Raw genomic sequence first — 16,828 nt, forward strand, 5'->3', positions numbered from 1 at the left:
CCATGAAAGAAGTTATTTCCTTGCCATTCACCACAATCTTACCAATGATATATACAAGCTAAGCTACATAAGGTAAGGCTCTAAACTAGGACCTAATTACTTGCCATTCAGGAGCTAAATATACAATGTCCATAAATAGAAGATCTACACTAATCAGAATATATTGACATATATTCTAACAAAGGAAATAACTTCTTTCAATAACAACCAAATCAAATATTGTACTAAAAGTAACAGTACAATACAATACAAAAAAAACACAATTCAAAGTACCTAGAACTACTCTGGCTTTACATTAATTAACCAATTCCAAGTGAGGAGTTCCTGGTATTCAACTTTTAAAGCTTGTTTTTGTACCAGTAAACACCCTTGCCTTGAGAACCTTTACCGTTTTCAACATAAATGCACTCCTTAGTATCCCTCCACATTGCCTTAAAAATTGGGGTATCATCAGATTGGTAATATTCTCCTAGTAATGGCTTGATAGCATTGGTTGCCTCCATTGCATGGTAATGTGATATGTATGAGAATATATGATGCAAAACATGAGTATCCGTCACATTGTGAAAGACCTTATTTAGCACACCATAGTCTCTGTCTACCGTAGCTAGAGCTCCTCTTAGATAATCCCACTCGGATGAATCATAATGTGGTAATGAAGAGTGAGTGTGGTGCAAAAGAGTGATTAACACAATAAATCCATTAACAATTAGGAGGGGCACCCCATAGATGCATACAAGCCAAGTTAGTCCTTGTGTCAAAGCAACACGATATAACACGTAGGTAGCTGCAATCACACCTGCATCTGAGATGTAGATTTGTAGCCTCTCACGATTAGTATATATCGGGCTATATGGATCATAATGACATGCAAAACGATCATACTTTTTGCCGGATATATTGAAGAGTAAATATAAAGGCCAGGCAAAAGTGAGGGTGAAGGCAAGTACGAATACTCGTCCTAACGGGTTGTTCAAGTATTTGTAGTACCACCTTAGTTTGGATTTAAGCCTAGGTATGTAAACTTCATCATTCTCAAGGGAACCAGTGTTGGCGTGGTGGCGACGATGACTATGTTTCCATGCGAAGTACGGTGTTAAAAGTGAAGAGTGGAGGATAAGGCCAACAGTGTCATCTACCCATTGGTAATCACTGAACCCATGGTGGCCACACTCATGGCCAATGACCCATATTCCAGTGCAAACACAACCTTGAACGATCCAGTAAGCGGGCCACGCTAGGTAATAAAACGGGGATGGAATGAGGTGGAAGTAAGTGGTGGCAATGTGGTAAAAGATGGAGACAAGTATGATATCGTAAATAAGATAGGAGAATGAGCGAATAAGAGATCGTTGAAAGCAGTGAGGTGGGATGGCCTTTTTGATGTCACCAAGTGTAAAAGGGGGCTTTGAAGATGGAACTCTTTTCTTTTGTTCAGTTTTAGTTATTGTAGCAGACACATTGCCACCAGCTCCCATTTTTAATCTCCTGAATCTGCAGCAATTAAGTTTTCCTCAAATTAATCTTGGTTCACTTTTGTAGTTAAAATATAAAACAGTCATTAGGTAAAAAAAAAAAATGACTTTCTTTTAGCCTTTACCTGAAATTAAAGCTGGATTTTTACTTTCCTCTGTTCTTCGCAGGAAAAACGAGCCTTTTGAGTGTTTTTTTTCGCTTTGTGAAGATAGTTTGTGTATATATAATGCCCTATATTATGGAACACTGCCAATTTTTATTAGTTCATCCAATGGCAGATTTAGATCAGAACAGAAGAGGCCATTTTCTTGGCGGCTTCATGCATACTATTTTATTGTATATGTGTTTAGATTCCAGTAGTTTTATTATTATTATTATTATTATTATTATTATTATGTGCAGTTGCCTGATTATTGGTCACCACCAAATCAAAGAGTCGGTTATATGAGAAACGTACGATGAGAAGGAATATGTTCTGGGGGCAGATGCACATGTTTCGCTATGATTCGGCCGAACCCAGTAATTTTACTCAAACTATGTATTTGTACTAAAAAAATTTACTATTGAAAATGTATAAATATTAAATTTTGAACCCAATAATGCAAGTGGTCAGTGGATTCATATTGACATCCCAAACACACAAAATTCAAATCCGAATTTCGTCTCTGATTGCCTACGGTTGGTGGCGAACTTGCTTTGGAGAAAAATGTATCAGTAGCTTATATGCCGTGGGAGGTGACGATGTTTCAGATTATTTTTGTTTGCATATTTTGAAAAAGGGTTTGAAGTAGTCAAGTAGATCTGCAAAATGAGCTTGGGCGGAGAGGCCGGTTCAGCCGAACCCGCTAGTTGGGTGGCTGGATTTTTCAGCCCACTTTGAACATAAGGCCTCATGGGGTTTGGCTGGCCTTCGAGGCCTAACTTAAAAAAAGTAAACAAATTAATTCTAAGCAAAAAAGGATTAAATTAAAGAGTTTAAGGTTGGTGCAACGTCAGTGTATCAATTTTTTACACCATCGGGTAATATTAACCTACTATTACCAACTTTCTCATATAATTTGTTTTTCTTTCTAAAATTGACACATTGAATTTTTCTTTATTCTCTCTCTTCCCTTCAACTCCTCTGTCTTCATCGCTCTCAATCAGTCGATCATTCAAACCCTCTGTTTGTTCTATATGTTGATTCACTACTAAAGTAACGTAAAAAGCATTACAAACACCTACTAAAAAGTGATATATTTATTCGAGTTTTTGACCAAATTGAAATTTATAAGGACTCACTGTTAAACAAGAAGAAGTTCCCCAAAGCTCAGAATATATGTGATGTTTAAAGAATTACTACTTATTATAAAGTTCACAATGTTTGAAGGGTTAAGAATTTCTTTAGCAATGGTCTTAAGAGAAAGAAAAAAAACCATCAAAATTGTAAACAACTTTGAGAAGAAAATATGTAATTTGGTTACCAGGAAAACTAGGAACTAATTTTGGTTAGAGTATATAAGTCGGATTAATTTTCCTTAATGTTAATTCTTCTGATTTCATTAAAAAAAGAAGGTAAATATATTTACTTAAGAAAGTTACTGCACTCACCTTCAAAATTACCTACAGTGTAAAAAATTAATACTGACAGTGCAGAAAACTCTAAAATAAAATAACTTGAAAAAAAGAAGCTAAAAAGGTTTTTACTTCATTACTGCTCTCTAGAGAAGACACGACACTACTAAAAAATTACTGTTTTCCCACTAAAAAATATTCAGCGGATATTTCCCACAGAATGTCAGTGGGAAAAACCTAAATAGTAGTATTTTCACAAGAAAAAAATTACGAAGTTTCCCAACATTTCAATGGGAACTCATTCCCACCATGCGTTTTCCCAGTGAGATTGTTCGGTGGGAATGAGGTGAGAAATCATGTTTTATAACGCAAATTTCCCACTGAATGTCAGTGGGAAAAACCTTTGTTTCTAGTAGTGTGATCTTTGAACCTCTAATTAACTACCAAACCATGAGTTAATTAAGACAAATTGAAAAAAAAAAACGAAAAAAAATAAGACAAATTGATATCGTTTTATTGGTTTACATTATAATAATGGAGTATATGTTACTGGAATATCCTGCCTCGATTTGTCCAAATACTTTGTGAAAGCATTTCTTATTATTTCTAAGTATTTGCCAATTTATGTGTATTGTTGTCCTACACTCTATTTATTATACTCCAAAAAAAAAAAAAAAAAAAAATAGCAGAAAGATCAACACAACTTATCCCTATATAATAACTCAGAGGCACCAACGAGGGTTGTGGTGAGAGGATATGATCCCATCACTCTTAACAGATTTTTTTGGGTTCGGGTTCGAGTTCTAGGTATGAAAAAAATCATGTTAGGCAACAATTTTTCCTTAAATGGGTCTTACATGGTGCAAATTCAAATTAGTCGGTGCCCTAATGAGGATACTGAACACCGAGTGAAAAACCACAAAAAAAAAAAAAAAAAAAAAAAAAGGCACAAACACGTGATGATTGGAGTTTTCATGACGACTTTCCGTGGAGACTCCTTAATCGCCGCTAAAAGTTGGGTTGTTTCGTGTCGTCTTTAAAAGGTCGCCACAAAAAATGAGAGTTTAGCAGTGGCCCATTATGAAAAGGCGAGTTTAGTGGTAACTAAAGCAATTCGCCACTGATAGGCGAATTTTAGCTATGAAAATGATTTTTGTGGCGACAAGTTTAGTCGCCGTCAAAGGTTATTTTCTTGTAGTGATTAAATTGTTAGCGCTTTAGAGGAACAAGAGTTTAAAGAATGTTTTTGAACTAAGCAAAAGAAAGAATGGGAGATAACATGCTTAAAAGTCTTTTACGCGATCACTTGGGAGCTCAACTCTGTATGTTAGAGCAACACAATTAGGTTCACCTAATCGCATTCCACTCCATATCTCATGTAAATGTAAATATGAATGTTGTGTGTTTGGTTTTAGGTTTGATTTGTGACGTTAGAGAAATTGGTGCATTATCTAAAGTTGCGGTAATGACGTGTAACTAAAGAATCTTTAGGGGAGAAGTTCGTTCATAATCTAAAGCTTTGGTAATGTAGTGTAACTAAAGATTCTTTAGGGGCGAAGTTGGTGCATTATCTAAAGTTTGGTACTGTAGGGTAACTAAAGAATCTTTAGGGGAGAAGTTGGTGCATCATTAAAGAATATATCATTTAGAAGTTTTTCTCCATTAATTAAAACACAATATTTCTTATAAATGATTTAAAGATAGATTTGATTGATAGATTTAAACGTTTCAACCAATTTTAAACAGTAGAAATAGTACTATTTCAAGTTTTCATATGGATCTCATAAGAAATTTTCGTCACGAGTTTTTAAGATTTTCAATGCTCATATTTCTGGAAGGTGTATAGACATCAAAAAAAGGATATCTTTGCAAAACAAGTCGCCTCCACTGGATAACAATGCTTTCATATACTATCACTTTATTTTATACTCGATCCGGAAGATGAGAATGTTTAGATTTTAATAGAGGCAGTCCTAGATAAAAATATTCGGAATCAAAGCACAAAAAGTAGCATTTGAAGTTGAACATATAACAAATTCACCGGAAAGTTCTCTCTCTCTTTTTCTTTTTCCTTTTGAACGGGTGCTTTTGCATTTGAAATTTTTTGCTGCGTAAGATATTTTTATAAATTAATCATAAGAATATTACAGAAGAACTTTTCAAAGAATTGCAAGCTCCATAGTTCAAATTTCAGGACACTGTGTCCTAAAGTTCGGACATTGTCTCTTGAAGTTCGAGCATGGAGAAGAAGCAGAACCAAGTTAAAAGGCTTAATACCTAGATGGACCCTTAAACTTGGCATGTTTTGTAAGATAGGCATATAAACTTATAAGGTGACCAGATAGACACTTAAACTTACTCAAAGTGTATTTTTCAAGTTTTTCAGTTATTTTGAAAACAAAAACTATATTTTTCAAACACTCACAATTTTCATGGCCAAACAAGCCCTAAATATATCACAAAATATTTTTTTTAAAATGCAAAAATAAGGCAAACGCATATACATGAGATTATAAATGTGCACTTAAACCAATAAATACTCGCTAATCGCAATTTTGCAGCTTTCAATTAACTCGGATTTTTTTTTACACTTGAATAATTAAAAAACAATAACTTTAACCAATAAAAATCCTTAAAAAAAAGAAATTTCAAATTAAGAAATTTCTAAGTTCAGTATTTCAAGTGTAAAAGAAATTTCAAATTAAGAAAACTGTAAAGCCGAGAAGAAAATCCTTAAAAAAAAGAATTTCTTAATTTGAAATTTCTTTTTTTAAGGATTTTTATTGGTTAAAGTTATTGTTTTTTAATTATTCAAGTGTAAAAAAAAAACCGAGTTACTTGAAAGCTGCAAAATTGCGATTAGCGAGTATTTATTGGTTTAAGTGCACATTTATAGTCTCATGTATATGCGTTTGCCTTATTTTTGCATTTTAAAAAAAATATTTTGTGATATATTTAGGGCTTGTTTGGCCATGAAAATTGTGAGTGTTTGAAAAATATAGTTTTTGTTTTCAAAACAACTGAAAAACTTGAAAAATACACTTTGAGTAAGTTTAAGTGTCTATCTGGTCACCTTATAAATTTATATGCCTATCTTACAAAACATGCCAAGTTTAAGGGTCCATCTGGGTATTAAGCCAAGTTAAAATTTAAACATTTTGCAAATGCTGGATATATTTTAAACGTCAATCCTATAAATGGCTATTGGTGCACTTCCCCTTTTAAACATGAAGCGATTAAGCCAAGTCCCAATTAGCCCCCAGCCTCATATGGCTGAGGAATAGCTAGGCCAGCCCGTTTGATATATTCTACTTTGAGAAAATAGCATTAGCATGAAGGATAATTGCATTTTTAGATGTTTAATCCATGCATATATTTGGTATTATTGTACCATATTCAATTGGGTAGAAAAGTAATATCGAGATTACCGTATAAGGCTTACACATAATTAATTATGCTGGAATTGAAAATAATAACGAAACTCGGAACAAAATGATAACAGTTTCTTATACCATGATTATTACTTTTATTATAATACATATCATACCTCCAAATTTATCGTAATGGCTGGCCATTTTTATTCGTTCATTAATGGCAGATAAATAAACTGACAAGGCTAGAGAATAGATTTAGGTTGTGTTTGACTGTTTGGTTTCAATTTTTCATATTTAGTTAGTTAAAATCTTTTGAATATTTTTTTTTTCTACAAACACAGGTTAGTTAAAAACATCATGAAAATGACTTCCCTACCCCCATAGTGAAAGTAGGGAATTAAAATAAGTTCTATAAGTGACACTATTGTCCATACTTGCTTTCTTATTTTTTACTTTTTTATAATTGAAAAACCACCATGGTTGAAATTTTCTGTTTTTGGATGTTTTATCCATGTATTGTTAATAGTGGTATCATTATCCACCTCCAACCTGAAGATTGTGAGTTCAAGTCACGATCAAAGCGAACAAAAGGAGAGCTCCTAGGATGGGCAAACAAAACAACAAAAATAAAGATACTGCATAAAATAATATTGAGATTACCGAACAAATAATATACGTGTTAACTAAGCTGGAATTGAAAATAGTAACCAAACACTGAATAAAATAAAACAAACTTATAAGGTTAGAGTTATTTAAGTGGATCTTTTTTCCCCTTAGATCTGAACAAAAGTAATGGACATATGCTTAGCCACTTACTTGTTTCAGTATTTAGAATCCCCATGCATTAATGTTTATTAAAAAAACGAATAGATCTAGTAATACAGGTGTTATGCTAATATGTTTTCTACTGTATATTCCACATTTCAGTAAGAAAAAGAAATTACTCACATTTGATGTTAATGTTTAATCAATAATTGCATGATATGTGTTTTTATATAAATTTTTCTTATTGTCTAACTGTGGTTAGTCTATATATTCTCACTTTCATTTAGCTCGTTTGGTGGTTATGATTGTAATTTAAAATGAAAAAGAGTACAATTATGTGGTTGAATTTTCCTAACAATAGATCACGAAATACGTCTATATGATGAAATAATTAAGGGAAAAGGACATAAGGGCCATCCGGATCAAACTATTCCCACCGGCTGGCCCATGTTTCTCCAAACCCAAAGTGTAGCCAACGCGACCTTTTGTGGCGACTTTAGTCGCCACTACAAGTCCGCTGCAAAAAAAAACAGAGGCCTATTTGTGGCGGCTTTAGTCGCCACTAAAGATCAATTTTGTTTTTCTTCATAAAAGCCACTAACGATCAACTATGTATAGAAAATGTATCAAGAATGTATGATATGTATCAAAAAAAAAAATCATTTTTGGATAGAATATGTATCCATACCGTATATCTATTAGAAATGTATCATAGGGTTGTATCATTGTTATGTAATTTGTGTATAATAAATGTATCATCAATGTATACTCACTAATGATACATATATTATACATTAGTTATAAATTGATTATACACTAATGATTCCCATATTATACATATTCCACACATAAGTATAGAAAATGTATCATTGTTGTATAATTTATGTATAAATTATATCATTCTTGTATAAAACATTTATCATGCATCTAGACAATGTATCATACATATACAATATATAAACTGTATCATTCTTGTATAGAAAGTGTATATAAACTGTATCATTTTTGTATAGAAAGTGTATATATAATTCCAGCATATGTATATAAACAATATAATTCTTGTGTAAAAAGTGTATATGAACTGTATCATTCTTGTATAGAAGTGTATATATAATTCCAACATATGTATATAAACTGTATCATTCTTGTGTAAAAAGTGTATATATAATTCCAGCATATGTATATAAACTATATCATTCTTGTATAGAAAGTGTATATGAACTGTATCATTCTTGTATAGAAGTGTATATTTAATTCCAGCATATGTATATAAACTATATCATTCTTGTATAGAAAGTGTATCATACGTATAAAGAATAGATCATACATATACGTATGGAAACCATATCATTGTTGTATAGAATATGTATCACTACTTTATATGTATAGAAAATGTATCATACTTATATAAACTGTATCATTATTGTATAATATGTTGTATAACAAATGTATAATTAACGTATAACTTATGTATAATAAATGTATAATTTATGTTTAATAAATGTATAATTAATGTATACTTACTAATTTTATTAGTCTGTAGTTGATATATTTTAGTTTGTTAAGTTTTCAATGATGGTTACTTTAGTATATAAAATGTATCATTGTTGTATACAATATGTATTCCTACTATATATGTACAGAAAATGTATCATAAGTATTATTATACATGTTTTGAGATATTTCTTGAAGGCTCGATCAACGTATAAATATACACATATTATACATGTTTTGGAATATTTTTTGAAAGTTCAATCACTGTATAAAGTATAAGTATACACATATTATACATGTTTTGAAACATTTGTTGAAAGTTCAATCACTGTATAAAGTATAAGTATACACATATTATACATGTTTTGAAACATTTGTTGAAAGTTCAATCACTGTATAAAGTATAAGTATACACATATTATACATGTTTTGGAATATTTTTTGAAAGTTCAATCACTGTATAAAGTATAAGTAGGCTCAATATGGATTTTAACCTTTAGTGGAGACTTTTTTAATTGCCACTAAAAAGAAAAAAGATGTTAATCTTTAGTGGCGACTAAAACAGTCCTTATTTTTTCAGCGGGCTTTTAGTGGCGACTAAAGTCGCCACAGAAAGAATTTTTTTTAAGGAATTTTTACTCATTGTAGCTTCTTTAAGACCTAATTATTAATATTAACTACCCTTTTATTTAATTATATTTAGTATCTAATTAACTTTTCTAAATTACAATTGATAGCTATATCAAAAATACATACCCAAATGCATAAAAGGGACTAGTTACTCCTTTAGTTGGGGCAGGTATATATTGGAGTTGTATTCAAATATTGTTCAATGATGTGTTAATGTGACATGCATCTCGATTCATATGATTTTGCTTCCATCTTCATCTAATTACATGTGGAGACAGGTTGTTTATAAGTTAAAAATAGAGTTTCTTATTGTCTTTTTTTAAAACAAAAATTAAGCCGCCATGGAGTGGCGGGGGTTTTGGCATGGAGCCTGCCCTGTTTATTAAAATGCAGATTTTTTTATTGTCATTATGTGAATAATATAATTTAGTAAAACTAATAAAAATATATCATGCCGGTGGTTCTGTTTAGTTCACTTCTAATTATAGAGTTCTATATCTGGCTTTCAAATAATGCTGAAAAAATTATTGCCAGTTTTGTCATTATCAAAACTTTTGTCCAGTTGTCTGATTATTAGTGTTCCCCATGCAGTAATGTAGTTTATTAGAAAACGAATATAGATCATGAAATACTTCTATATTATATCACAAAGATTAGTCTAATTGCATTCTTTGTAATGACCATCCAAATTTTATTGCTCAACTGATATTTTAGATCTGATTGATTCTTAGTGAGCCCCATAAAAGATTTATTTGACCAAAAGAAAAAGATTCTTTATAACATGGACGTATTATATCCTACCATTTTTCATTTTTAGTGAGGGTACATACTCATACATCTTACAAGTTAATGTAAACAATTATATCAAAAAGTAATTATACACCCTTATGAAGGTTTGTCTTTATCACATTCAGATGCAGTATGATTTTGAATGAATAATGATACAACTATGTGAATATTAGAGTATTCTTATTGATTCAAGAAGTGATAGAACTCTTGTATTTTACAGCTCGATTCATAACGTTCCATTTTCGACCGAATTCATGTGTACAGTTGTTTATAGCTAGGTAAAAGAAGTTGAAATATATATTTGATTGTCATAGGTAGATAATACGATTTAGTAATTGATAAGAAATTATTATGTGATGTTCCTGGTGCCTACATACCATAAAAAAAAAAAAAAAAAACATTTTCGAGTAGCCGACCAAGATTGAACAATGAAGTAGTTGTGCCAATCATAAAATTGGTGGGAGAATATGTCGCGTAAGATTCCGAAAACTAAAACATATTTAAATTTAGGTTGCAAGTGTCCATAAAACAAACTTGGTTAGATTACGTTTTATGTCTATTTTTTAAAATATGTATGCCACGCACGTAGCCTGTATTTTGAGGTTGTTACCCGATTTATCTTATTTCTGTGTATAAACACCTTTTATATATTATTATACACTTTATACAAGGTTGATACATTGTGTATAATGTTTTCCCATATATAATGTGGTATAATATTGTATACTGGGCAATGTGGCGTAACAAATTTCAAAAACTATATATTTCTGAAAATTTCCCAAAAAACTCTTAATGTTTCATGTACTCTAATTAAGTGATGGGGAATAAATAATGGATAACATGGGACTATAATTTATTCTTAGAAAATTGTGTAGAGCCTTGGGTCCATTCAATTTAGGTAGAGTTTGTTTGGGGTGATTTACAGAAATGACTTCTAGAGTCTATGAGGTGTGGTCTTGAATTTTTGGTTTAGCTTTAAAAAAAATTAAAAAAATGATGAATTTGCTTAAGAAAAAGATATAATGGTCAAAAACCCATCTGAACAATCATTTTTTTGCGAGTTTCACACCTCAACTATCAGTTGTTCTATTGTTCTAACTGAACTATCGATCACCATCTATGTATTAAAATACATCTAGTTGAGTAGATGGTGATAGTTCAGGTAGGAAAAGGGAACAACCGATAGTTAGCCTAATAAGCTTCGAGGTGCATTTTAATACATAGGTGGTGATAGTTGAGGTGTGAAACTCGCGAAAAAAGTGATAGTTCAGGTGTGCTTAATTTTGATCATTATTCTAAGAAAAATCGTCGCGCAAACTTTTGTTGCTCATTGGGCATAAGTTGTGAGCATAAATTACTTTTGTCTATGACCTAAGATATCAAGACACTTAAAGAAGTCAGATACGGTAAACCAGTTTAATTTACCACAAATTTTGCCTAATAGGTAAAGGTTGCATGCATGTGTTGTTGAATTGTTCACAAATTATGATGGACGAACAAACATTGGTATCTATATCGTGCATAAATTGGTCACGAGTTGTGATGTATTGGCGAAAGTTGTTTGTCTTTATTTAATTGCTTACAATTTTTCCTTCAATTTATAATGAGTCATTCTTATGATTAACAAATTAATATCCTACACCTTTTTAATTGAACATATATGTTGTTAAATTATTGTTAAAAAATTACAATTGAATTTGGACATGATTATTTTTTTGCAAAAAATGTAAGTCAGTTAATATAACTGAAAAACCCTACCCAATAGATAACACATTGCACTATATCTTTATTCTCATGTAACTTGTTGGAATTCTTGAACCCATGTCGCATAAGAAAAATAACTTATGCACACATGCATTACAACAACTACTTATGTCTGATGGGCAATAAAAGTTTTGCCCGATAGAGTTCTTTTAGTTGACGAGGTCAGTTTTTTTAAATAAAATTGTTAAGTGGGACCAATAGTTCAAGATCACTCTTTATAATATCCCATTTCTGCAATTTTTTGGTTTGTTTGTAAATTTTTCACTTGCAAATAAACATGTTTTAGTTTATAACTTGGCATTATCCTATGATAGTAAGAACAAACTAAAATTTGTTTTACCGTTGAGGTTTTTTTTTTTTTTTTTTAATTTCAGTATCAACTTTCACCCACAGTCTTCAAATTTCACAAACCTTCTTTTTTCCAATGAAAAGCTACGAAAAAAAATGTCCAAATACAATCTCACAATTCTTTTTCCTAACTTCTTCAGCCATGCCTTTTCTATAAAAATAAAAAATCCGCGGTATGGTGGCGCAACCTTTTATAACACCAAAAGTAATTACAAAGCTGAGGGGGACAATGAGTCCCATCAGCTATGCCTCAAATCCAAATTAATTTGGATCATTGCATTTTTAGATGTTTACTCCATCCATAGCTAGTACTGGTATTATTGTACCATATTCAATTCGGTAGAATAGTAATATCGAGATTACCGTATAAGGTTTTCACATAAATAATTAGGCTGGAATTGAAAATAGTAACGAAACACGGAACAAAATGATAACAGTTTCTTATACCATGATTATTACTTTTCTTATAATACATATCATACCTCCAAATTTATCGTAATGGCTTGCCAGATTTTATTCGTTCATTAATGGCAGATAAATAAACTGACAAGGCTAGAGAATAGATTTAGGCTGTGTTTGACTGTTTGGTTTCAATTTTTCATTTTTGGTTAGTTAAAATCTTATGAATATTTTTTTTCCTACAAACACAAGTTCGTTAAAAACATCATGAAAATGACTTCCCTACCCCCATAGTGGAAGTAAGGAATTAAAATAAGTTTTATAAGTGACATTCCAAGCTCAGTATCTCTTCGGCATGTACCCCAACGTCACCGAACCCCGCCACTTGACTACCCCAACCATAGTATTTTCGTAAATTACATATAAATGCTTTTGGGATAATTTTTTTTTTTTTTTTTTGCTTACTTACCAAACACTAAAAATAAGAAAATTTTCACTTATATATTTTCCAAGAAAATAGTTTTTTTTCGTATCAAACACATCCTAGATCTGAACAAAATTAATATCATAGTATGTAATGAACAAAACAGGTCATATGCTTGATGGCTTCATGCATAGATGCACTATTGTCCATACGTGCTTTCTTATTTTTTATTTTTTTATAATTGAAAGACCACCATGTTTGAAATTTTCTGTTTTTGGATGCTTTATCCATGTATTGTTAATAGTGGTATCATTATCCACCTCCAACTCGAAGATTGTGGGTTCGAGTCACGATTGAAGGAAGCAAAAGGAGAGCTCCTGGGGATAGGCAAACAAACAACAAAAATAAAGATACTGTATAAAATAATATTGAGATTACCGTATAAATAATATTCATGTTAACTAAGCTGGAATTGAAAATAGTAACCAAACACTGAATAAAATAATACAAACTTATAAGGTTAGAGATATTAATGTGGATCTTTTTTTCCCTTAGATCTGAACAAACGTAATGGACATATGCTTAGCCACTTACTTGGTTCAGTATTTAGAATCCCCATGCATTAATGTTTACTAAGAAAACGAATAGATCTAATAATACAGGTGTTATGCTAATATGATTTCTACTGTATATTCCACACTTCAGTAAGGAGAAGAAATTACCCACATTTGATGTTAATGTTTAATCAATAATTGCATGATATGTGTTTTTATATAAATTTTTCTTATTGTCTAACTGGTTATTTTATATATTCTCACTTTCATTTAGCTTGCTGGTGGTTATGATTGTAATTTAAAATGAAAAGAGTACAATTATGTGGTTGAATTTTCCTAACAATAGATCATGAAATACGTCTATATGATGAAATAATTAAGGGAAAAGGACATAAGGGCCATCCGGTCCAAACTATTCCCGCCGGATGGCCCATGTTTCTCCAAACCCAAAGTGTAGCCCACTCGACCTTTTGTGGCGACTTTAGTCGTCACTACAAGTCCGCTGCAAAAAAATAGAGGCCTATTTGTGGCGGCTTTAGTCGCCACTAAAGATCAATTTTGTTTTTCTTCATAAAAGCCACTAACGATCAACTATGTATAGAAAATGTATCAAAAATGTATCATACGTATAAAAAAAATATCATTTTTGTGTAGAATATGTATCCATAACATATATCTATTAAAAATGTATCATAGGGTTGTATCATTGTTGTGTAATTTGTGTATAATAAATGTATCACCAATGTATACTCACTAATGATACATATATTATACAATAGTTATAAATTGATTATACATTAATGATTCCCATATTATACATATTCCACACATAAGTATAGAAAATGTATCATTGTTGTATAATTTATGTATAAACTATATCATTCTTGTATAAAAAATTTATCATACGTCTAGACAATGCATCATACATATACAATATATAAACTGTATCATTCTTGTATAGAAATGTATATATAATTCCATCATATGTATATAAACTGTATCATTCTTGTATAGAAAGTGTATATGAACTGTATCATTCTTGTATAGAAGTGTATATATAATTCCAGCATATGTATATAAACTGTATCATTCTTGTATAGAAATCGTATCATACGTATAAAAAATATATCATACATATACATATGGAAACCGTATCATTGTTGTATAGAATATGTATCACTACTGAATATGTATAAAAAATGTATCATGCGTATATAAACTGTATCATTATTGTATAATATGCTGTGTAACAAATGTATAATTAACGTATAATTTATGTATAATAACTGTATAATTAACATATAATTTATGTTTAATAAATGTATAATTAATGTATACTTACTAATTTTATTAGTTTGTAGTTGATATATTTTAGTTTGTTAAGTTTTGGATGATGGTTACTTTAGTATATAAAATGTATCATTGTTGTATAGAACATGTATCCCTACTGTATATGTACAGAAAATGTATCATAAGTATTATTATATATGTTTTGAGATATTTCTTGAATGCTCGATCAACGTATAAATATACACATATTATACATGTTTTGGAATATTTTTTGATAGTTCAATCACTGTATAAGCATATACATATTATTCATATTTGAAACATTTGTTGAAGGCTCAATATGAATTTTAACCTTTAGTGGAGACTTTTTTAATTGCCACTACAAAAAATAAAAAAAGATGTTGATCTTTAATGGCGACTAAAATAGTCCTTTTTTTTTCAGCGGACTTTTAGTGGCGACTTTAGTCGCCACAAAATGCCATTTTTTTGAAGGATTTTTTACTCATTGTAGTTTCTTTTAAGACATAATTATTAATATTAACTACCCTTTTATTTAATTATATTTATTATCTAATTAACTTTTCTAAATTACAATTGTTAGCTATATCAAAAATACATACCCAAATGCATATATCTTTCTTTTTTCCCAATCACAACCCTTTTCAGATTTTTCATTTCTCAAAACCCTAAAAAAATCTCTCTCTCCTTCTCTCAACCACCATCACCATGGTCGCGCCGCCCCTCTCTCTCTTCTCCCTCCCCCTCTGTGCTCACCCCTCTCTCTCTCTCTCTCTCTCTCTCTCTTTTCACTCTATCCGGTGATCAGCGGGTATTTGAGTGGCCTGAGATGGCATACGATGCAGACGGAGGCGATGAAGAAGAAGATGCAGACGGCGATGGCACAAATTTGGCCGTGTGTATTTTTGGTGGTGGTGGCGATGGCACTGATTTTGAGATGGCGGCGGAGAAGACGACGTGGAGGTGGAGAATTTGGGGTTTTTGGTGGTGGTGGTGTCTCAGATTAGGATTTTGGTGGTGGTGGAGAGATTAGGGTTTTTGGCGGTAATGGTGTCTCAGATCTGACCGTGTGTATTTTTTGTATTTTTGTGTGTATTTGTTAAAAGCCAAATACAAATACATTAAAAAAATCTACATCTCACAAATACACTATTTTTTAATGTATTTGTCTTTGTATTTTTTGAGTGTATTTTGTTAATAGCCAAACACTGTTTTTGAATGTATTTGAATTTTTTTGTCTTGTATCTGAATGTATTTGTTGAAATCCATTCAAATATACGAAAATTTGAATGTATTTGCCTTCATATGTAGTTGGAATGTACACAATGTATTTGAAATACATAAAAAAAAGCCATTGAAATACATCAAAAAAAAAAAAACTAAAATACATTAAAAAAACCACTGAAATACATAAAAAAAAAGACACGAAAATACATTAAAAAATCATTGAAATACATCAAAGCAAAAAAAAAATCACTAAAATACATCAAAAAATATATATATTAATATCTAATTTAATAGCTTCCCTGTTAAAGGCTAAAATCAAGGATCTTGTTTTTTTTTACCGTGTTCTCATGTATTTGTTGGCAACAAATACACGCGAAAACGTATACTATTTTGCCAAAATGTAGCTACAAATGAAAATATTTAAAAAGGTAACTACAAATGATAGGAAGTTACAATAAAGTCACTTGAGTAATTTTACCTGTTTTTAAAGGCGATTGGGCTGCTGGACCGGCCAGCCCTTGGGAATGGTTAGGGCCGGCCGGCTAGCTCACGGTATTAGGCCCAAATGTGAGATTACTTTGGCGTGTTGGCCATTGTATGTCTTTTTCCCAATAATTAAATTAAATCCGATTCGGTAAGCCATCTTATCCCATTTAAACATGTCCATGCGGATCTGTTCTAATTATAAATTGATTTATTTTCTTTTACTTAATTCGAATTTT

The 16,828-nt window shown here is 31.1% G+C and overlaps 1 protein-coding gene across 1 annotated transcript; it reads right to left on the reverse strand.

Moving 5' to 3' along the window:
- Window positions 1–207: 207 nt before the first annotated feature.
- Window positions 208–1,678, reverse strand: LOC132602716 (delta(12)-fatty-acid desaturase FAD2-like). Its single transcript, XM_060315497.1, has 2 exons — window positions 1,601–1,678; window positions 208–1,494 (listed from the first exon to the last, which is right to left on the reverse strand). Exon 2 carries the CDS (start codon window positions 1,476–1,478, stop codon window positions 339–341), a length of 1,140 nt encoding a protein of 379 aa, XP_060171480.1. The 5' UTR covers window positions 1,479–1,494; window positions 1,601–1,678; the 3' UTR covers window positions 208–338.
- Between the last annotated feature and the right edge of the window lie 15,150 nt (window positions 1,679–16,828).

Source organism: Lycium barbarum, chromosome 7 (assembly GCF_019175385.1).
Source record: "Lycium barbarum isolate Lr01 chromosome 7, ASM1917538v2, whole genome shotgun sequence".
Classification (NCBI taxonomy): domain Eukaryota; kingdom Viridiplantae; phylum Streptophyta; class Magnoliopsida; order Solanales; family Solanaceae; genus Lycium; species Lycium barbarum.